General features: G+C 39.3%; 1 protein-coding gene across 6 annotated transcripts in view; it reads left to right on the top strand.

Moving 5' to 3' along the window:
* Positions 1-24581, top strand: part of tom1l2b (target of myb1 like 2 membrane trafficking protein b) — a 79970-nt gene extending 55389 nt beyond the window's left edge. For 2 of the 6 annotated variants that reach the window (XM_080206487.1, XM_080206483.1), the window contains 6 exons: positions 2807-2936; positions 3020-3095; positions 7306-7380; positions 14403-14459; positions 20049-20085; positions 20562-24581. In XM_080206487.1, coding sequence (XP_080062613.1) covers positions 2807-2936; positions 3020-3095; positions 7306-7380; positions 14403-14459; positions 20049-20085; positions 20562-20713 — 527 coding nt within the window. In that variant the 3' untranslated portion in view covers positions 20714-24581. The other 4 variants (XM_080206485.1, XM_080206484.1, XM_080206486.1 and 1 more) reach the window with 4 other exon arrangements.
* The last annotated feature ends 228 nt before the right edge of the window (positions 24582-24809 follow it).

Raw genomic sequence — 24809 nt, 5'->3', positions numbered from 1 at the left:
GCTGCCAGCGAGCCGCACCACCACTTCCTACTGCCACAAAACACACCATGAGGGAGGAGAAAAATCCCATGCAGTGGGATTCTCCAACTTCACTCATTCCTATCATGCTGCAGTGAATGGTGATTTGGTTGAGTGCCAAATTCTCTGTTCTTGCTGGCAGTGGCAGTAGGGTATGAATAGCTGGAGAATTCCATCCACTGCCTTTGGCAGTACAGCATTCCCTCAATGATGCATAGGGGATATCAGACTAAATTTTCTGCTCTTTGGAGTTGCACTTGAACCCACAGTCCTGTGACTTGGATGAGAATGCTGCCAGTTGAGCCATGGAAGCTAAGTCTCTCATATTTATAAACTTGCTACTAGCAGCAATTAGAGGAAATTCCCTTCATTTTTTTATTCTAAATTCAAAATCTGAATTTCTGTCTAATTGATAAATGCCATTTTGAGCACCTTTAAAACAAGATTGTTTCATGCTGCCAGACCTGCTGATTAACTCTGCATAAAATTTGGAAATAACGTTTCAGATCAGTGACCCTTCGTCAGAACTGGAAAAAAGTTAAAGATTTGACAAGCTTTTAAAGCAAGTAAAAAGGCATTGAAGGGGGAATGGGAGGAGAGAACAAAAGGGAAGGCTTGTGATACAGTGGAGGATGGGAGAGATTAAATGATGGTGCAAGGCAAAAAGGGGGTGACAGTAGGAAGAAAAGATTTGTCTCCATGAAGTTCAATAGGAAAGTGAAATCATTACCAACTCTGCCCAAAATCAAAACCAGAAAACGCATATGGGCATTGGTGAGGCCGCAGCTGGAGTACTGTGTGCAGTTTTGGGCGCCGCACCTGCGCAAGGATATTTTGGCCCTGGAGGGAGTGCAGAGGACGTTTACTAGGCTGATACCGGAGTTGAGGGGATTGAGCTATGAGGAGAGGCTGAATAAACTAGGCTTGTACTCGTTAGAGTTTAGAAGAATGAGGGGAGATCTCATTGAGATGTATAAGATGATGAATGGGATGGATAGGATAGAGGTGGAAAGACTCTTCCCGCTCAAAAAAGACAGTAGGACTAGGGGGCACAGCCTCAAGATAAGGGGGAGGCGGTTTAGAACGGAGTTGAGGAGGAACTTCTTCACTAAAAGGGTGGTGAATCTCTGGAATTCTCTGCCCGTTGAAGTGGTGGAGGCTACCTCACTAAATATTTTTAAGAAGCGGGTTGATGGGTTCTTGATAAGAGAGGGGATTAAGGGTTATGGGGAGAGGGCGGGAAAGTGGAACTGAGCCACGACAGATCAGCCATGATCTTATTGAATGGCGGGGCAGGCTCGAAGGGCTAGATGGCCTACTCCTGCTCCTATTTCTTATGTTCTTACGTTCTTAAGATGGGTCAGAAGACAACATGAAATTGCTGAAGTCAGTTTTTTGAGGCCAGAAGGCTGTTAACCATCTTATTAAAAGATTATGTGCTGTTCCTCAAACTTGCATTGAGCTTAATTGGAACAATGCAGGAGGCCGCTGTCAAGAATAGGGGTGGGGAATTCAAATGACAAGTTACTGGAAGCTTGAGGCCATGCAACTAAGCAGGTATTTTGCAAAGCTATTTCCCTAGTGTAGAGGAAACTGCTGTCATGAGCAGGAAATGCAGTACATAAATAGAAAAATATGAAAGTAAATTGCTGTTTCACCCTAAAGGAATGTTTGGATGGTGAGAAGGGAGGAAAGGGAAGGTGTTGCATCTCTTGGGCTTCTCTGGGAAAGTGTTGTGAGGAGGGCTCACAACAGGCAGACTATAAATGTAAGTGTTTCATATATGGAATATTGCAAGAGCATTTTTTTGGGCCTGCTCTACCCTAATGATACAGTGCACATCGCCTGTACACTCCCTGACACAAATCGTCCCCCCTTTCGGATTGTGGGTTCCAGTTTGTACACGTTCTTTCTCCATCCTTCACTGATCTTTAGTCTCACTTGCATCCTCTCTGGTCTGTGGTCATGCCAGCAACCCTTACCCTGTCAAAGTGTGAAGTGTTCCTTATTTTGTTTTCCCACAGCATTACTTACCTTGATAAGTCATCGACCGATGACCACTATAGACATTTCTATTAAATAGAGACAAGCAAATCAGGAATGGGAGAGTCAGGAAGGTAGGCCACGTGAAGGTGAGAGCAGTATGGAAATGGTGACAGAGTTGATTAACTTTCCAATTCAGGGTGAGAGCAGGGAACAATGTACTTGCAAAAGCTGAAGGACAGACCCAAGTAGGACTGGAAAAAAAGAATGTTCTAAATATCCCACAAGAATGTTAGCTCCCATAGCAACACCTTATCATTTGGAGAAAGTGAAAGAGAAATAGTTCAATGTGAAGAAAAAGTTCAGTCAGTTGGATGGAGGCTGGCTGGGCCTCCATTCAAGGAAGAAGCAAGAGGCCTCAGACCACTATGGTGTGAGATTGAAGTGTTGAGCCTCCTCTAGATGCATTTTTTTTCTTTGTTCAATTATCACCCCTTTTTGCCTTGCATTATTTTCATTTTGTCATTTAATCTCTCCTGCATATCACTTTATCAGGGACCTCTCCACTTTCCCGACCACAATACTTGCTTTAAATCTGGCACATCGCTAATATTTTCCAGTTTTTAGTGCAAGGTCATTGACCTGAAATGTTAACTCTGTTTCTCTCTCCACAGATTCACTGAGTATTTCCTGGACTTTTTAATTTTATTCCAGATTTTCACCTCCAACAGTATTTTGTGTTTCTGTATGGAATAGTTTACCCTGATATTGGTATAACTACTACTGAGATATTTTATTTTTTCAGATCTGGGCACAGATAATGTTAGTGGTACCCTGAGCTCATTGACCAACTGCAATCCAGATGCTCGAGATTCGGCTAACTTTGATATGTTTGCACAGACCAGAAGTAGTTCTCTGGCTGATCAGCGCAAAAAGTAAGTATACTCACGTCTGAATATGAAATTGCATGAAATTTATACATGGGGATTTTAATTTCCTATATATTTCTTGCTTGCAGTGTAACCTATGAGGACTTGCAGTCAGTTGGAGGATTGGCAACTGCCATTGATGTTCGACAAAATAATGCAGCAATGGTAAGAGCTTTAACTTTTTAAGCTATCTTTGAATTAAAAGAAACCTTTCCTTCCATGTAGATGTTTCTGTTCTTTCACAGTGATAAACTGTTTTGGTATTTCAGTTGAAAGATGAGTGTTTAAACCATCGATGCGTAGTTTGCTTGCTATGCCAGATGAAATGAAAAATGTAGCCAAGGAATTCAATTTTCAAAAAGATCTGTGTGCTACCACAGGTGGCTGGGGTCCGGTTTCATTTTAAACGACAGCCCCAATGATGCCACTAGATGTTATCATATTCATCTGCTCAAGTATAATGCTCATGTTTAAAAATTTTTGGAATATTTAATAGCCATTGCATTTTAATCAAATACTTGTATTGTTCTTGGCTAAATACCAGGGAGCTAGTGACCAGCTTTCTCTCCTGAAATTGATTGCTAGTAGCTAAAATAAATTGGCTTAGGGTAAATGTCCGTTTTCAATACTTTTGGACTGATGCATTTGCTTGACATTTACCCAGTGTTATGGTTGAGATTAATGCAAGGTTTGGAAAATGACATGTAAGCTCACCATTGTGGAGTGCCACAGCGATCAGTTCTTGGCCCACAATTGTTCATTATTTACATTAATGACTTGGAAGAAGGAACAGATGTAAGGTTTCTAAATTTGTCAATGATACAAAGATGGGTGGAAGGGCACATTGCTAGGAAGATGTTGTGATCCTGCAGTGGGATATAATAGCTTGGGTGACTGGGCAAAAACCTGGTGAATGGAGTTTAATATGGGGAATTGAGAGGTCATATAATTTAGTAGGACGAATCAAAAGACAGATTATTATCTAAATAGAGAGAGACTGCATGTGAGTTAGGTACAGGGGCATTTAGGTGTTCTAGTGCATGAATCACAAAAAGCTAGCGAGCAGGTTCAACAAGTCATTAAGGTGGCAAATGGCATTTTGGCTTGGGGTTGGGCTTTAAAAAGAGGGAGATTTTGTACAGGGTGTTGGTGAAGCTTCACCTGGAATACTGAAAATGATTTTGGATCCCTTACCTGAAAAAGGACACAGTAACGTTAGAAGCAGTCATTAGAGGAGGTTCACCATGATAGTTCCTGGAATGAGAGGGTTATTCTATCAGAGAGAGACTAAACAGTCTGGGTTTGTATTCCTTGGAGTTTAAAAGAGTGAGAGGTGACCTTATTCAAACACATAAGATCCTGAGGGGAGCTTGACAAGATAGATGTTGAGTTGTTTTCACTAGTGGGAGAATCTCAAACAAGGGGACGTGTCTTCAAGATAAAGAGCTGGTCACTTAAAACTAAAATGTGGAAAAATTTCTTCTCAATTGGTGAATCTCTTGCATAACATTCTCTGTCCCAGAAGCTGGATCATGAAAAGTATTCAAAATGGAGGTGGATAAATATTTGATAGATCGAGAAATAGAGGGCTTTGGGGGAATGGCCAGAAAAGTAGCCAGTATAGAGCAGCCATGGTTGTATTGAGTGACAGGGCAGGCTTGAAGGGCCTGTAGCCTACTCTTGCTTCTATTTCTTGTGTATTCAGTGACACAACACATATCTCCACAATATCAAGTTCTAAAACGCAGACAGTTTCTATAATGTTAACATCTGTATCCAATGGCTAAATCTCATATAGCTAGAGAAATAGGTATTAGGTTTTAGATTACAGTACTCCAGATTTGAATTGATGGTTCCCTGGTTTTTGACTTTTATTACAGAGAAGTTCAGAATACAACCCAAAAACTTTTCCACAGCAAGGAAGAATAAAATGTTCTGTCCTCACTTAGCCACACTTCCCAGTTTAAAAATGATAACAGCAGCAATATTCCACGAAATTGCATTTACCAAGGCATTTTGCATGTCAATAGTGCACACCAAGCAGAAAGTAGGAGACTGGAGGTGACTAAAGGCACAGTCCTGTCTTAACTTTTGAATGTAATGAGAGAACATGAAGAGACTTTGAAAGATCACAGGATATGCAGCAAATGCTCTGCCATTTGAATAAATGAAGATGAGGATTTGTTGTAAAGTGGAATGATGAGCTGTAACACAGGGCTGGAGAAGTATGCAGAGAGGGTGTGGCAAGATTATCTGATTGCTTATCTGTCAGATGATATGGCATCTAATCAGGAAAAGTTAATATGGGGGAAGAAAAAAATGATTGCCTCCCAAGTAATATGGTCTGAGCCATTTTCATTAGCATTTGAGAAAAAAGTGAAAATAGATTGCAATCTTTGTCTCTCTCTCTCTCTCTCTTCCTCCCCACCACCACCATGATCAAATTTGGAATTACATTTTGAGTTTCAAATTATACTTGGGTACAAAAGCAAATTTTCACTCCAAACCTACTTCCCTCTAACTTTGATTTATGGATTGTATTAGCCATAATGGATTTCTACTGTGGGTGCAAATAAGGATTGTGTAATTTGCCATGATTTACTTGGTTTTAATTAACATGTGAAATTTCAGTTATCTGAATGGACAGATTTAGATTTGAATATTGAAATAGAGCGTTATTTCAAATTCAAACTTTGTTTTTGTTAGCACTTATCATCAATCATATACTGTTGGGAGGGGAGGCTGCTGTTGACTGTTGTACAGCACTCTGTCTACATAGCAGTTTTCAATTTAAAATCTGACAGGCACCAGCTCTAATATCACAAGTAACCATGCATGATATAGTCTCTCCATCTTTTGGAATGTTTATTTCTGGAAATATGTTATTTTAATAGGATTGGGATCCCCAGAGTAGTAGTATGAAATTGCAAAAAAAAACTTTGAGCTTTATTTCTGGATAATTACTTGGGCCCTTAAGGGTTATATACAATTTGTTTTTCTGTGGTCCTTTACATTTCAGCATTACTAACTGTTACACTCAACCTTTTGCTTGAGTTTCACTAAACTAACTCATTATTGTGTTTGTAGTTTTAGCTAAACTTGACTTCAATCCAGTATAACTTGTTGCACGAGCAACCAAAGTTATCTGTCTGGACAGGTGTTATGATTTGTCTCTGTAGAAGTTATTTTCTTTTGAGTTTCATTCTTTTCGTTTCATATTTTTCTATTCAAGTTGCTAAAAGAGGTTATTTTACCAAGGAGGCAAAGTGAAACATTCAGACACTAAAATGGAAATCACTTTTTGTACGTATGTGTACATTTGAAGAAATTGCCACAATCTTCCAAAACCACAGAATATCAGTTTATTATTGTCATCTGGACTTTAAGACTGTTTACAAATCAGTCTAAAAGGACTGGCGGGCATTTCAAAAAGATTACCAATCTTGATAGATATAATACAGCTCTGAGAAATGAAAATTATTTGAAATTAATCAGCAGACAAAAAAATTCAGATCCATTTAGTTTAAAGTTTTAAATTTGTTTATTAGTGTCACAAGTAGACTTACATTAACACTGCAACGAAAATCCCCTAATTGCCACAGTCTGGCACCTATTCAAGTACACTGAGGAACAATTTAGCATGGCCAATGCAGCCAACCAGCAAGTCTTTCAAACTGTGGAAGGAACCCGGAGCACCTGGAGGAAATCCATGCAGATACGGGGAGAACATACAAACTCCACACGGACAGTGACCCAAGTCAGGAATCGAACCCAGATCCCTGGTGCTGTGGGACAGCAGTGCTAACCACCATGTTCAGATATGACTTTTTTAATATCCTAGACCACAGATATATCAGCTGCTTTGCTGAAAGGTACAGGCACGATTTGGTACATGCTACTTGGTTAAATAAATGCACATTGATGGAAAGGACTTCCATTCAAGTGCACAAATTTGCATTGTTTCTGGTGCTTACATGCATACATTTGTGTCCGAGTTTGTTATTCTGTTTGACCGTGTAATCTGTATATTACTCCAATCAGTTTTCACACAGAATCTTGCTGAACTAATCATTTTGCCAGGGTATGTTATATAAATGATGGTTTGGGAATATTACTAAGACAAATAAGAGGTTCTTTATTTTTGACCTCATCAACTTCAAGGCAACAAGTAACCTTTTGTAATCCATTCATGACCATCCATTACTTTTATTACCTTCGAGATGAAAGTTGTTACTTCTGTGCAAATATTTATTTTTGCCAAAAAAATCGTAGTGGTGTGCTGGAAATATTCTACAGTAATCTGATGTGGATTTCTCTTTCTCTTTCTTGGCTTTGTCCTTTTTTTTGACTACTGGGCCTTGAGAATGCTCTGTAGCAGATGCAGCTGAACATTAAAACTGACAATCCAGACCTCGAGCCTATAGACAAGTGGCTCATGACACAAGGAATGGTGAGCTTTCACCACGTTGATCTGCTAAACAACCTGCGATACCCCCTGCCCTCCCTAACCACACCCTTACTGATTCAACACTGCACAGTAAAAGACCAGATAGATGAATGTGTCCTTACAGTATAACATGTATTATTCTCAATCTATTTTATGCTGAAGTTTGCACTGTACTGGAGAAGTACAGTACATCAACTATAGTTAGATCAGCGAATACCTACTCCTTCAGTGAAAAATACAATTTGTCCTGGTCTTGGAAATCACTCAATACCCCCAGAGAAAACTATGATGCACAAGTTTTGGAAATGGAAATTTCATTTTCCTGTGTTTTCTCTGTTAGGGTACAGATTTACAGTCTTGACTGCAAGACTTCAGTGTAAGACTGCTTACAATTTGTCACCCAGTGTCAATATCAAGTATTTCAAGGTTAAAGGTCAACTACCAAGTCACTTATCCTTCACCTTACTCCAACAGTGTGTCTTAACACCACCTGGCTCCCTAAACCTGCAATCTTTGTGGTCTCTAGGGACAGGATTAGTACCTAAAACGTAGAAGGCCATGTGTTATTCACCCATATGCGCTAAGCATTAGGTTAAACTACCCAAACTGTCTCCATGTAAAGCCATGAAGCCTGACAAACTGAAGCTCTTACTGTCTAGGTATTTGGAAACATAATAAACATCAACAATTCAGTGCAGATGAGCCAGCAGAAAATACAAAAATGTAGTATATTTTTCTGGTGGAGTGAGGTGGTGTAGTGCTGCGCACCCAGGTCTCCTTTTCTTTTGTGTAGTAATTGCAGTATTCCTCTTCTGATTTAAGTAACAAATAAATTGGTCTTTTACTATACAGTTTGAAATATATTTTAATAAGATTCCTTTTAACATAGTATTCATTAACTGTGTTGCACTTGCTGATTTGTCTAAGTCCTAGAAGCAAACAAATAATAATTTGCATTGTCACAATAATTAACATTTCTCAGTTTTGAGGAAAAATATTATTTTTGTTGTATTTGATTGCAAACTCTCTCTTCTCCCCTGCATTAAAGTCTGTATTGTATGATAATGACCCAGATATTTTACCTACCTCATACCCATTATTAAATAACCCTCAACTTCTCTAGTTCTCAGCTCTTTCCTATTCCTTATTCAATGATCCTGAGTGCTTCACAATTCAACGGTATAATTTAAACTGGACTTTTTTTTTGTTTCCTTGCCAAAAGATCAATCTTCATAATCATCTGTGTAAATAGAATCTGGGCCAGTTCCAGCATGTAAGCAAGGACCTTGTATTTCCTTAATACAGGAGGGATTGCAGTGAACCTGATGTACAACCAAATCTTATTTTTGATTTTGCTAGTGTAAATGCAACTGCTTCTGTTTCCAAAGCTGTCTGTGTAAAGTAACTGTGCATTCAGTGTTGGTTTTATGCTGAGGAAAATAGGCAGAGCAATGTGAACACCAGCTGAATTTGTTGATGAATCCACAGATAAAGGATATTTATTGGTGTTGGCAGAGCCTTGTGTGGAAATGTATATGAAATCATTGGAAATGCCCTTCTGTGGGCCAGCATAAGTGGATCAGGTCCACTCAAGTCCACAATTTTGGATTAATTTAATGAGCCTCTCTTAATGCAGTAACAGGGTTAATAGTGTATTAGTAGGTAAATGCAGCAGTCTGTATCTACACTGTATGGGACCAGGCGCTCCCAAATTTTATTTCTGGTCTATGTAGTTGCTGGTGTCAGCTGAAATGATAGTTGATGATGCCATAGTTTGCATGGCATCACTCGACAAAGGAGAATCAAAATGGAATACAAGAGTAAATTAGCAAGGAGCATAAAAATGGGCTATAAATATGTAAAAAGGGAAAGGTTAGTGAAGAATGTGAGCCCATTACAAACAGAGAATGGAGAATTTATAATAAATAAATGGCAGAGAACTCAACCCATACTTCATGCCTGCCTTCATGGAGGAAGATGCAAGAATTGACCAGAAATATTGGGGTACCAAAGAACTGATGAGTCTGAGGACCGGAAATAAATTAGTATTAGTAAAAAAAAAAAGTGCTGGATAAGTTAATGATACTGAAAGTTGATAAATTCTCTGACCCAATTATCTATATCCCAGAGTATTGAAAGAAGCGGCTGTAGGGAAAGCAGATGCATTGGTGATCATCTTTCAAAATTCTACAGATTCGGGAATAGTGCTTGTGGATTGGAAGGTAGCAAATGTTACTCCCCTACTTAAGAAAAGAGGGAGAAAAAACATAAAACTATGGACCTGTTAATTTGACATCTGGAGTAGGGGATATGTTAGAATCTTATTATAAAGAATGTGATAACTAGGCACTTCGAAAATAATGGTAGGATTGGACAGAGTCAGCATGGATTTATGAAAGGGAAACCATGTTTTACAAACCTGTTGGAGCTTTTGAATGGTGTTACTAGCAGGATAGATAAGGGAGAACCAGTCGATGTGGTGTATTTGGATTTTCAGAAAGCTTTCCATAAAGTCCCACAAAAGTAGTTTGTAAGCAAAATTGGAACACATGAAATTGGAGGTAATATACTGGCATGGATTAAGGATTGGTTAATGGACAGAAAACTGAGTAGAAGTAAATTGGTCACTTTCAAATTGGCAGGCTGTGATCAGTGGGGTACCACTAGGAGCAGTACTTGGGCCCATATGTTCACAATATATAATAATGATTTGGATATGAAGGTCAAATGTAATGTCTCTAAGTTTGCTGATTCAAGGCTTCAAAGGGATTTAGAAAAGCAAGAACATGGCCAATGGAATATAATGTGGAAAATGTGAAATTATTACTTATGGTAGGAAAATGAAGAGCATCCCTTAAATAGGGGAGGGATTGTTGAGAGTGTTGATGCCCAAAGGGACATGGATGTCCTTATTCTTGGGTCACTGTAAGCTAACGTGCAAGTGCGACAAGCAATTAGGAAGGCAAATGGTATGTTAGCCTTCATTGAAAGGCAATTTGAGAACAGGAGTAAGGAAATCTTGCAGCGGTTGTTTAGAATCTTGATAAATCCACGTGTAAAATATTTTATGTAGCTTTAATTTCCTTACCCAATGCAGAATATACTGAACATGGCAGGAGTGCACCAAAGGTTCACCTGACTAATCCCTGGGACATGGAATTGTCCTATGAAGAGACTGGGCCTATATTCTCTAGAGTTTAGAAAAATGAGAGGTGACCTAATTCAAGCATACAGAATTCTTACAAGGCTTTGCAGAATAGAGAAAAAAAGTTTCCTCTGAATGGGGGAGTTCTAGGAATCAGGGTCACAGTTTACAAATAAAATGCAATTTAGGACTGAGGTGAAGAGGAATTTCTTCAGTCAGAAGATGGTGAAACTTTAGAATTCTCTACCCCAGAGGGCTCTGGAAGCTCAGTCCTTGAATACGTTCAAAGTAGAAGTTTATAGATTTCTAAATACCAATTACCTAAAAGAATGTAGGGATCATGCAGGAAAATAGCATTAAGGTAGAAGATCAGCCATAATCTTGTTAAATGGAAGGGCAGGTCCATGGCCTACTCCTGTTCCTGTTATGTTCCATTGCAGAATAATGTGCCAAAACTTGATGCCTAAATTCTCACATTAAGCTCCCAGTGGCCCTTCTTTATGTCCTGCAACCATCATTGTGTTGAAAAGAGCAGAAAATTAAAGGGCAAGGAAAGGAGATGTTGTATAAATAAAATAATACATCAAATCCTTACAAATTTGAGACATGTGCTTTAATATAGGCCAAGCTTTTAATGAAATTATGACTTGTGTGGTATCTAAACATGGGACAAAAATGTTAACTTTTTGTAGTGACAATTTCTGTTTCACTGGCCTTTTGAATTTACCTAAATATATAAAAACCAGAATTCTTCCATCCATTTCTGAAACTTTTGAATCTAAAATTGTAATGCTGCATAGTCTTAATGTCAAGTTGTTGCAAATACTTTTGCATGGACTATCTTATTAGAGAGACAGAGAAAGTAATGTAACTTTAATGCTGTAAGAGCAAATGCATTTAGTATTCAAAATGTATTTTTGTTTCTAGCTTTTAGCTATTACCTGCATGACATTTCATTGACTTGGGCAACAAAGATCACTTCCCAGTTTCTATTTCCTCACTACTGGGTTCAATTTGTGTTTACATGGATGGTGCTCTGAACTAGCATGCCAAGTTCCGGGATAAGTCTTATTGCCTCTTCTGCTGGTTTCCCAATTTCCTCCATTGCTACACAAATGAAAGGGAACAAAAAATGGGACAGAGTGACTTTACCAGCTGGGAAACACTGGTGATCTGGGTGAAAAACTCTTAACTACAACAGGTAGCTAAGGAAGGAAACTGAATAGAAGCCAGGGAAAGGGTGTGAGGAGTGATGGGGTGCAAATCAATTCATAACTCTTGGTAGTCTGATACCCAATGAGGAAGTGCCTTACTCTTCCATCGCGCCTCACCTAACTTGGCTTGCATTGGAAATTCACTAAATGAGGATCATGAGAGTGCATGCAATACACTCTCTGACCAATGGGGTAGTACATCGTCATTCAATGCAACATTCATGCATGGTTAGTTTAAAGTGACAGCTGTGTTAAAAGTTACCATCTCCAGAAGGTGTTCGTATAAGTTATAAACCTGTGTGGTCTGTAAATATGAGACAAAAATGTTAACTCTTTTGTAGTGACAATTTCTGTTTCACTGGCCTTTTGAATTTTCTATCTGGTGCTGTCTTTTGTCCTTTTTTTTGTATATGCTGGGTGAATGTCATACTTGCAAGAACCTATGACTGTTTTCTCTAATTTAAATGTGTTACTACTCATTGACTGGCTAAAGCCACCAATTGAAGAAGACCAAAATATCCTTTTCATAGGTTGATTTTGCAGTGTTTACAAATCCACTCAATGGAATCTGAAATAAAAACACACAACGCTGGAAAATTTCAGCAGGTCTGACAACATCTGTGGAGAGAGAGAATAGAGCCAACATTGAATCTAGATGACCCTTTGTCAGAACTGAGAGCAAAGAAAATTAGCAAAGAATTATACTACAAGGGAGGTGGGGGGGGGGGGCAGGGTGCTGTAATTGGACAAAGTGAATGTAAATGAGGAAGAAGAAGGCTGAGAAAGGTGCTAAAAGTGTCCATTAAGTAATCAACGTGTGAATGGCAGAACAGAGATACAGATGGTTAAGGGACTGCCAGAGAATTATGGCAGTTGCCCGGGAGTTGAGGTGGGGCGGCAGGGACGCAAGGAGGAGAGCTGGAATGGAGAGGTGAAAAAATGGAAGTGAGAAGGAAGGATGATAAAAATGGATGAATGAGTTGAAAAGAAACAAAATGAAATAAAATAAATGGAAATGGAGTAAAGGTGGAGGGGAGAATTTATGCTCTGAGGTTGTTGAACTCCATGTTCCACCTGGAAGGCTGTGAAGTGCCCAATCAGATGATGAGATGCTGTTCCTCCAGCTTACATTGGGGTTCACTAGAACATTGCAAAAGGCCAAGGATGAACATGCGGACAGGAATACAGGTGTGTTGAAGTGGCAAGCAGCAGGAAGGTCTGGATCCTCCTTGTGGATGAACTGAAGGTGTTCAGCAAAGCGGTCACCCAGTCTGTATTTGGTCAATTTGGATGCAGTTGAGTGCCCTGTCAACCACCCCTCTCCTCGCCCTCTCACCCCCGCCCTCCCATAGCAATCCCCGATCTGTTTACTGGGACACACACACACACACACACACACACCCCCCGAACATTGGACCCTGCATCGGCAGCATGTTTCCCCAGCCCCTTCCTGACATAGATTTCTGGCACTGGGACCCTGACATGTCCCCCTCAGGCCCTTTGGCACTGCCCTAGCACACCAGCACTGCCAGGTTGGCAATGCCCATTTGACAATGTATGAAGAGGCCACTGCCTGATGGGTACTGCCCGGCCGTATCCCTGACCATCAATGGCTTCTAAGCCCCCTAGTGTGGCCACCCGCTAATGGAGACCAGGAGTGATTCTCGTCCATTTCACATCACACGCAAAGATTGGAAGGTCCTAGAGAATCCAATGTTGAACAGGCTATGCATATTTAAATGCTACTTTAACTCTGCCAATCGGTCTCATACCCTGATCCAGTTTGTGTCATTAGAGGGGGACTGGAATGATTGCAAACTGTTTGGCACGGGCACAAAGCCAATTTTTAGCCCAGCACTCTGTTCTCCGGGACTTGTGCCTAGTGTGGCAAGGTCAGAAAATCTCCTAATTTGTTGCTTTTTAGAAATCAGCAACACACCATTTCTATGGGGAAATGCCTTCCTGCGCCATCATGCCTCACCTAACATCATGGGTCACATTAAAAACTCACTATATGGGGATCTCAAAGTGCATACCATACACTCTCTGGCTCACTGCTTGAACCCTAAAATGCTGTATCACCCATATTTTCTTAATACAGCACCTCTGAGTAACGTTATAATACAAATGCCACCTGCAACTCAGTATCAGGCAGCCACGAACACATACCAATGCTATGTTCTGGAAAAAGATACAAGCAGTGATACAACTGTGCAAAGCCCATCAAAATGGAGGCAGGAAACTTGATATCCCTCAACATAGCTAAACCCCATGGATTGTTGACAAAACAATCCCATTCAGTATGCTGTTTCCAATTTGATGGTAACCGTATAAATAGAGTAGCTTTTCAAAATACATGTACCATTCTTTATTGTTTTGAAGAAAACTTTTTAAAAAAGTGGCCATGCAGTGTTTTCTCCGGTGTATTCCTCATTGAGGGTCATCTTTGTTTCTCTCCACAGTTGTGCCCTCAGTTGGTTCATGTACCCATTTTCATTGTTAAATCTTGATTTTTTTTTTTAAATTATGAATTCTATCATTGCTGTTTTATATTTCCGTGAATTATCTTTTTTGTGGATCTTGAATTTTTGCATTCCCATTTATAAGTTTCTTTCTTTATATGTTATGTTTACTTTGTCTGGTTTGGTTTTCCCGTCACTGTGTAGATTCCTGTCGCACAGTCTATCATGGATGACGTTGAAGAATGGCTCAGCACTGATGTGGTGAGGGGCTTTTTGTTTTTTGTTTTGCTTTGGTTTGAAATTCTCTCAGTACTACTTTTTTTTTCTCTCTCTGTTCCTGCTCCCACCCCCCAAATTGTTATATAGGAATGATTACATATGAACGGTACTTCTACCTAACCCTGTATTTAAACAAAGAACTGGACCATGCTAGAACGTGCAATACATAGACTTATGGTTTGAATTACATTCTGTTCTTTAGATATTGATTTGCAAAAGAATATCCAGCCATCTGCTGGAATTTCTGCCTGTTAGTGTGTATATCTTGCTCATGCACAAGTCGCTTGTATAGAATTAGACATTCAAAAACCACCCACGAGTCTTGCTGTGTACCTTCTCGACATTAAAACATGCTGTGACATAAATTGAATCTGCTGTCATTGTGAGAGAGAAAGAAATTATAACACTTCTGTTCCAAACCAAGATCCAGGTGAAAATCTCTTTCTCCTCATGGCATGAACTGTTCACAGACTGTTTTTGACTAATTTTAGACATAATTAAATACATTTTCCAAAATTGCTGCCAATATGTTTATAACCCATTACGTTGAAAGTTTCAAAAATAAGAGATTTGTTGATTTTGTTTTTAAAATAGTTCCACCACCCGGTGGAAGAGAAAGATTGACAGTGATTGAAGCACAAAAACAGCATGCCAGAACAATTTTTTTGCACTTTGTATGTTCCCACTTGGTTTTATTGTATAGATCAAACCACTCTGCAAACTTTCAAATTCATTATTTTCTAAATAAAGGTCCTGTTTATAGATAAAGTCCTTTTAAAGATGGTGATATATTGCCAAATCATTATTGTACCAAAAAGATCAACAGAGGCTTAAGGTGCTGGCATAATCTAATTGGAGCGACTTTATCTGATGTGAGGTATATTTTGCTTGCATACTTTTAGAACTGGAGTCAGTAAAATCAGAAAATAGATTCAGATTTTAACTGTTGGAGCTGTCAGGAGCTAGTGTTGACTAGCACCCCAGGGTCGGGGATCGGATGGGGCTTCTGCTTCTGACTCCTAACCATCAACCCCTAGAAAGGGCATTCTTTTGCCAGTTTATTGAAAACAGGATCAAGTTCAGGTCTAATGCACTCCATGATGAAGGGGAGGTGAAGGCTTGATGGTATTGTTGCTAGAATATTAATCCAGAAACTCCTCAAATTTTCTGAAGACCTGGATTTAAATCCCACCACGGCAGATGGTGCAATTTGAATTCAATTTTTTTTTAAATCTGTAACTAAGAATCTACTGATGAACATTAAGCCATTGTCGATTGTCAGAAAAGCCAATTTGGTTTACTAATGTCCTTCAGGGAAGGAAATCTGCAGTCCTTAACTACATGTAACTTCAGACTCACATTTATGAAATAAGGGACATTTATGTGGATGGACTGAAGAAGCTGGCATTGTTCTTGGAGCAGGGAAGGCTAAGGGAGACTTGATGGAGCTACTGAAGTCCTGATGGGTTTAAATAAAGGAATATTTGAAGGGCTGATAATTGAATGGCAAAAGAACAATGGTAATGTGAGGAAAAAACATTTTTATGTGACGAGTAGTCAGGATTCAGAATGCACTACCTGATGTGGGTGGTTGGATAAGTATTTGAAAGAGAAGCAATTGCAGGGATATGGAGGAAGTGCAGCACAGCGGGAGTTAATTGAATTGCTTTTTAAGAGCACTGACAGAGACTCAATGGACCGAGTGATAATTATTATAGCTATAATTATGCCGAAGACCTAGAACTGTGGCTTGGGAATGGACAGCCTATCTGCTGTCTTGCCCACAGGAACTACTTAGCCTGGCATGAAATATTAAGGGAGCAAAAAAGGGCAATACGTCCACCAATCTTAGACAAATGTGAAATAATTAATGGCAGAACTAAACGATGGAATTCAAGTTGATAAAATTGTATTTGTTTTGAATCAGTTTTGTTTCTGGAATATCTTTGCTCATTCTTGTATTTCTTCATTGAATTCATTGAATGAATCCTTGTGCATGAGTCGCAAAAACCCAGCTTGCAGGTGCAGCAGGTGGTCAGGAAGGCGAATGGGATGCTGGCCTTCATAGCGAAGGGGATTGAATATAAAAGTAGGGAGGTCTTGCTGCAGCTGTATAGGGCATTGGTGAGGCAGGCTCGAGGGGCTACTCCTGCTCCTATTTCTTATGTTCTTATTATGTTTGTGTATCAAGATTTGATTTGTTAGTTCCCATTGGTGCCCTGATTTATTTGCATCCCAATTTCCTTTTCCATTTAATTCACTCTCACCATTTCATGGTTACTTTTTTTTAAACAAATCATTCTAATCTTATCACTATCTCAGCTTTGAACATATTTAATGACATATAGTTTGACATTCAAAAAAACATCAAATATTGTTGCTGTGTATTCCCTAGATTTCAATAATTGTGATATGAATTGTATCTGACATTGTCTGTGCATGAGGAAAATATTAGAACCACTCACTTCAAGCTGAAATCCAAGTGAAAACCTTTCTCCTTATTACATCAGTCGTTCATAGACTGAAGGTAATTAATCATTGACATAATTAGACTGACGTCCTAAAACTATTGCCAAGGTATTCCATTCTGTTAAAAGTTTCTAATATAACAAGGATATATTGATTTATTTTTGGAGGGATGGTGTGGTGAAAAAGAGACTCACGATTGACAATGGGCGAGGCTTTATGTCCTTGCTCATCCCAAAATCATAAAATCCCGCCCGAGGTCAACAGACCTTTCCATTTTCTGCCCCTTGCCTGCTACAATTCCCGTGGCAGCAGGTCAGTAAAATTCCATTCCAATGAATGAGGCACAGAAATAGCCTATGTTGCTGCTTGTAACCCCACTGGCACAGAGCACAAATAAACACTTAAATATTTAACCTGCCCTGGAGTGAAAAAGTCATTTGGAATAGTTTATGCATAGTTTGGTTTAAAATAAGTTCTCAATATAGATCTGAACAAAATACAGCGTTTAACCAAATTTCTGATCTTATCTCCCTTAAAGTCATAGAGGTTTACAGTGTGGAAACAGGCCCTTCGTCCCAAATTGTCCATGCTGCCCAGTTTTTATCATTACACTAGTCCTAATTGCTCGTGTTTGGCCCATATCCTCCTTCACCAATCTTATCCATGTAACTGTCCAAATGCTTTTTAAAAGACAAAATTATACCCGCCTCTACTACTACCTCTGGCAGCTTGCTCCAGACGCTCACCACCCTCTGTGTGAAAAAATTGCCCCCTGGACACTTTTATATCTCTCCCCTCTCACCTTAAACCTATACCTTCTAATTTAGACTCCGCCACCTTTGGGAAAAGATGTTGACTATCTATCTTGACTATGCCCCTGATTATTTTATAGACCTCTATATGATCACTCCACACCTCCTACATTCCAAGCAAAAAGCCCCAGTTTATCCAGCCTCTCCTTATAACTCAAACTGTCAAGTCCTGGTAGCACCCTAGTAAATCTTCTCTGCACGTTTTCTAGTTCAGTAATATCCTTTTTATGATAGGGTGACCAGAATTGCCCACAGTATTCCAAGTGTGGCCTTAGCAATGTCTTGTACAACTTCAACAAGATGTCGCAACTCCTGTATTCAGTGTTCTGACTAATGAAACCAAGCATGCCAAATACCTTCTTCACCACCCTGTCCACCTGTGACTCCACTTTCAAGGAGCTATGAATCTGTACCCCTAGATCTCTGTTCTATAGCTCTCCCCAGCGCCCTATCGTTAACTGAGTAAGTTCTGCCCTGGTTTGATCTACCAAAATGCATCACCTCGCATCTATATAAACTCCATCTGCCATTCATCGGCCCACTGGCCCAATTGATCAAGATCCCATTGCGATCCTAGATAACCTTCTTCACTATCCACTATGCTACCAATCTTGGTGTCATCTGCAAACTTACTAACTATGCCCCATAAATTCTCATCCAAATCATTAATATAAATAACAAATAACAGTGGACCCAGCACTGACCCCTGTCTTCTGTTATCAAGCCAATCTTGTATCCAATTGGCTGTCTCACACTGGATCCCATGAGATTTAATCTTATGCAATAATCTACAATGCAATACCTTGTCAGTGGCTTTGCTGAAGTCCATGTAGACAATGTTGATTGCACTGCCCTCATCTATCTTCTTGGTGACCCCTTCAAAAAACTTAGTCAAATTCGTGAGACATGATTTTCCATTCACAAAGCCATGCTGACTGTCCCTAATCCGTCTTTACCTCTCCAAATGCCTGGAGATTCTGTCTCTCAGAATACCTTCTAACAACTGGGCGACACAGTGGCACATAATAGCACTGCTGCATTACAGCGTCAACAACTTGGGTTCGATTCCCACCTTAGGTTACTGTCTGTGTGGAGTTTGCATGTTCTCCCTGGGTTTCCTTCAGGTGCTCCAGTTTCCTCCCACAGTCCTAAGATGTGCATGGGCTATGCTAAATTGACCCTTAGTCCTGGGACGCGTAGGTTAGAAGAATTAGCGGGGTGACTACATGGGGTTACGGGGATAGGGCCTGGGTGGGATTATTGGTGCACGCTTGATAGGCCAAACGGCTGCCTTCTGCACTGTAGGATTCTATGATTCTAACTTACCCACTACAGACTTTAAACTCACTGGCTTGTAGTTCTCAGGCTTTTCCCTGCAGCCCTTCTTAAATAAAGGCACTACATTTGCCACCTTCCAATCTTCAAGCATGTCATGGAAATATCAAGAGTCAGATTTCTCCAATCTCCACAAGTTTTGCCTCATGCTCTTATTCAATGGGGATTGGGCAGGACTGTGGTACAGATTTTTTTTTGTGTATTAATTTGTGAAACATGGGCATTGCTGGCTGGCAAGCACTTATTGCCCATCCCTAGTTCTCCTTGGAGGGCAGTTGAAAGTCAGCCACATTGCTGTGGCTCTGGAGTCACATGTAAGCCAGACCATATTTCCTTTCCTAAAGGGCTTTAGTGAACCAGATGGGTTTTTCCAACAATCAGCAATGGTTGCATGATCATCAGTAGATTCTTAATTCCAGATTTTTTTAAATTGGATTTAATCTCCACCATCTGCCCAGAACATTAGCTGACTTTCTGGATTAATAGTCTCACGATAATACCACTAGGCCATTGCCTCCCAATTGTACTCTCAACAACATTGCTTTGTCCTTTTGGGCGGAAGAAAATAACAGATTGTAAATTACATTTGGATTTACCCTCTGGTTTCCAAAAGCAGTAGCTTTCATCTTTTGAGTGGCTACACATTTCAGTGTTGTCTCTTAATCTCTTGAATCTGCTTGCATTGAATCTCTTGGTATTGCATTGTTTTGTTACACATTTTCTAAATAATCAGAGAATTCTCTAAATAATCGAGAGAGTGAGAGTAATAGGAGGTAATCTTCTGAAATATTAAAAAGATAACTCAAATTGCTATGGATTTTTTTCCAGCAAATGTAATTGTTCTGTTTCAGCTTTTTTGAGGAAAGATTAATAGAATAATTTTATTATCCGTGAGATATGCTTGAGCTGTAGAGATCCAAGCCACAGGTGTCATAAAGACTTTTTTTAATTTCAGAAAGGAGATGATGCAGAAGAAGGAGTAACAAGTGAAGGTAAGGTGCTTATCTGGTATCTTCATAAACTGTAGTTTGCAGTATGTTTTAGATAAGCTTTTAATATGCTAACCTCATATAGTGTTAGTGTAACGTTCAGGATTTCTTATCATATTATCTGTTCATAAACCCTAGAAATAATCAGTGAGGGCAGAGAGATTGGAGCACCAACATGCTGTTCTGGTGATTCTCCATAGAGGTGAGTTCACAGGCTTGGCTGTGCCATTGGCAAAGAGGCTAAACAGAGTCAACACATTCCCAAAGGGAAGAAAAACTGACAAGTGAGTCTCACTGGGTGACTCTCCCATGCTCACTTGCAGCTGCTTTGAGGGGCAGTGGTATAGGAGCAGGTCAGCTGCCCACGTTCTCACCAAGGGTTGATGCATGGCTACAGGTTGAACCAAAACAAAACCCAACTGTCTTTAAGAATACACTAAATCTTACATTGAATTTAAATGTGTACTTTTTTTTTCCAGAATTTGATAAATTTTTGGAAGAAAGAGCAAAAGCAGCAGAGAGAGTCCCAAATCTACCTTCCCCTCCCTCCAGTAACTCTACTCCTTTGGCAGTGCTTGCTGAAAGCGTAAAGAAACCAGACCGTTCCAAGGATACGCTGTTTGCTTTATAACTGACGTGTGTAATTTTGGGTGTGTGTATGTGCGTGCTGTTAATCTGTTAATGAGCAGGTTGCTGCTGTACAGTTTGCTATGGCTTCTCAACACATGGCTGGTGATGCACTTGCATTTTGTGCATTTCCTTTCATTCTCTTCCTGCCCCTCCCCCCCACTAAATAATTCATAAACTGGTGTGCACTCTTCAGTTTGAAACTGACATTTTTTTAAACTATTGGCTTTTAGCGTTCTCCACATAATGCATAATGATGTATTGTGCACATATATCATTGGACTTGTAACACGTCTCTGCAGTTCATAACTAAATAATGGTTTAGAGCCACTACCTCCGAGAACAGTACTAGCTCAAAGGACCCTACTTCTTGATTAACATGTATCTTGCCAAAGGGAATTGAAATAACTACCTGTTCTGGCATTATTACAAAGTGTTAATTATTAAAATTTCAGCAAAAGTACTTTCTTATTTAAAAAAAACCTAAATTTCCAAGTGAGCTGATTTCTCTGGCCAGAGCTCAGTTCTGTTAGGACATAGCACCTTATATAATGCAATAAGCATCATATAAGTTTTCTGTATGATAAGGGACATTAGAGAAATTCACAAGTTTATTCTAAACTATATTTTAGTGCTGAACTATACTAATTGTATTTCATGTATAACACTAAAACGCAATGCATTTCAGCTAGAAATGCATTGGAAATGTGCATTAAATGCAGGATGAACCCTGATGTAGCCAAGAGAAGATGATGATTGCTGCACAAGCATCCACTTGTGCATGCTTTTGCAAAGTGGTTAAATGAGAATTTCTGAAGTAATTGTGTATGTGTGTGTAGTCTTATTTTGTTTTAGTTAAGTCCTGCTTTGTTGGTGTTGGGAAATTTTTCCCCACTTAGGAGCAGTGTTTTTCCTGGAACCATTATTGAAACAATTCATCAACCGCTCAGAAACATATCTGTTGTCTGTGAGATTGTGTAGATGGTTATCCTATGAGGATTCACTGAGATATAATCCCATTTCCTGTAGTCAGGTCTATGTAAATCCTGATGTTTACTTTGAGTTTGTTGGTAGGGGAGGAAACAGATTATAGGTTTTGTACTTTTCACCTGCAAGCTTGGGTTATATACAAGTTAACGGAGGCCTTTTATTCTATCCAGTTCATTCTTCCACAGAAATCTAAACCCTAATGCTGAAGCATTTAACCGTCTCCTCATTTATGATTCCAGAGTTTCATCCTCCATTTTCCTATCTGCAAGGCTATTCCAAACATTAAACCCTTCAACTGATTCCAAACCCTGTCTTTACCATTACCATCTTGTGTCCATGGGTGTGATCTTATCTGCAGTTCACGCCATGCTCCTGCTTTAGCAAGGTCGGAGAATTTGGTGGCCAGCCAAACCTCCATTCACTGCAGCAGGATGGAAAAATCCCGCCGGTGTGAATGGTGATAAAATGAGGGTGGCACAGTGGTTAGCACTGTTGCCTCATAGCGCCAGGGACTGGGGTTCAATTCTGGCCTTGGGTGACTGTGTGGATCTTGCATGTTCTCCCTGTGGCTGCATGGGTTTCCTCTGTGTGCTCTGGTTTCCACCCAAAGTCTAAAGATGTGCAGGTTTGGTTGAGTAGTTATGTTGTCTCTTAGTGTCAAGGGGTATGTATGTGGGGTTACGGGGATACGGCTTGAGTGGGATTGTTGTTGGCACAGGCTCAGTGAGCCAAATGGCTTCCTTCTAAACTGTAGGGATTCTATGATTCTAAGATTCCAGCACTTGTCATTGTCCAATAGTTGTGCTCCAAATTTGCCTTCTCTGTTTTTGCCTTTCTGAAAGGCTGGTGAGTCTGTTCTTTCGGTACTTGAATCAGACCATTTGTCTGGAATTTTTTTGGTCAATGCTTTGGCTATTCCAGCTGCACATTTGTTCCTTGGATGAGTTAGAACATAAGAACTATGAGCAGGATTAGGCCATCTGGCCCATTGAGCCTGTTCCACCATTCAAAAAGATCCTGGCTGATCTTTTCGTGGGTGCAGCTCCACTTATCCGCCCGCTCACCATAACCCTTAATTCCTTTACTGTTCAAAAATTTATCTAATCTTGCCAATTGACTGGCATGGTAATTAGAGCTGCAGGTGCTGTAGATGGAAGGTCAGAGCACTCATCACGTTATTTTACTACTGACACTGGCTAGTTTTCCATTTTCATTTTTTAGCAGTAACAATACCTGTGCTGCGAAAAGCTGGTGATTAGAGATTTGTCTTATTGGTAATACTTGGTAAAACTTAAGGATTGTTATGATTTATTTCTAATGTTCCCCTCAGAACTATGGGTAAAAGACCTACAGTGCATTTAGAAATTTTATCCTTTCCAAACTTGTACTGCCTCTACTGAGTTTTTTTGAACTGTAAAGCAACAGGGTAGAATTGTTTTCATTAATAATGAGATGAAAATGTATTAGCTGATATAGACAACCCCCCGCCCCCAAGCCATGTCTTGGTAGCAGTGCCCTACGTGAAACAATTTATAACATTGGATGTTTCCATTAGTGGTTGAGATCTACAAACACCTCAGCCATAAACTCTGGAATTCTCTTCCTAAGCCTGTCTGCTTCTCTCTACTTTAAGAATCTCCTTGAAACTTGTCAAACTATTAAGTCACCTGACTGGATATGTTATCCTCTAGCTTGGTTTTTTTTATCTTATTACACAATAATGTATGTTTTCCTACATTGAAAGAGCTATGAAAATCCAAACTACTGTTATTCTTTTTCTAATGAATAACATTGCCTCAGCCTTTTGAATATCTGTATTTTCTGAAAAATCCACGGAATTTTTATTCTACATTCTTTATCTAAAGCATTATGAACTGTTTTAACACCTACCCACCTCCTGCTCCACAATACATCCAGGTTTTAAGTATAGAAAATCACTTAACATCCATTGGTGCTTTTACATTTGGTGTTTCTGTAGTTCAAGTTGTGGGTAAATGATATTCATGTCATGAATAATTCAACAGTGCAACTTTACAAGTATATCTCCATGTCAACTGCATGTGCTAGATCTGTTTTTGCATTCTGTTTGTTCGTAGTAGAATACTGACTTGACCCATTCCACTGTCATTTTTTTTTGTCCTGGCATGTGGGTAAAGAGTAGACCATGGTTTTTCTCTCATTAAATAGTGCTGCATCTATTGTGATGTAACTAATTTTTAGCCTATAGCCAGGCTGGCTAAATACTTCATCAAGATGATGAGCTGTGGGAACGTTAAAAGCCCAACTTATCAGTGTTATTTTGAAAAGTTGACTTCTCCATAAACCTCTCAATAATTTTAAATCCAAGGTGGAAAACAGCAGCTGTCTGATATCCAAAGTAAAAGCTCTCATCAGCAGATCAGACAACATCTGCTAAGAGAAAGAGTTAACATTTCTGCTGAAAGGTCATTAAAACATTATTTCTTACAGATGTAGCTTGTCCAACTGAAGCTTTCCAGCATTTTTTAGTTTTTATTTGAATTATTTCAATTGTTATGTTCATTATTTTTACATATTCTCAAACTCTAAATATTCTACTGTGGAAAAATATTTCAAACACCTAACATTATAAAGTAAAACAAAAATAATTGAGTCTCATCTGTTGAGTTTGCACCCTAATACCAGGGATGCACAAATACATACGGTTTTGTGATGAATATGTGTATGGCTTGCACTACAATTCAAGTAAATGTATCTATGTATGGTTAGGGTTAGCATCTGTATGTCATACATGGTTAGGTAGTAGTAATGTCCTTTTTTATAAAGGAATATGAATCTGTGGATCTTATTTTTCACAACACAATTGCTAAATTTAGTAATAAAAATAAATTCTTTTTCCTCTCGATCAGTGCTCTGACCCATAAAGAACTGTTGTAAGACTGACAAAATGTAGTTATGTCCAACTCACTGGTCATTTTGTTTTCCACAGCTGAGATACCAGTATTTCGGGTACTGGTCTGTTAGACACTATGGCTGTTAACTTAGCTTTGTGTTAAGTTTTCAGATCTATTTTACCATAGAAATACGAACTCTAAGGTGGGATATGTGGTTACTTATATTAAGCACCTTTT

This window comes from Carcharhinus amblyrhynchos, chromosome 18, assembly GCF_965287045.1.
Source record: "Carcharhinus amblyrhynchos chromosome 18, sCarAmb.v2.hapA, whole genome shotgun sequence".
Taxonomy (NCBI): Eukaryota; Metazoa; Chordata; class Chondrichthyes; order Carcharhiniformes; family Carcharhinidae; genus Carcharhinus; species Carcharhinus amblyrhynchos.
The sequence above is the reverse complement of the archived record's forward strand: the minus strand, read 5'-3'. Positions and strand labels throughout refer to the sequence as shown.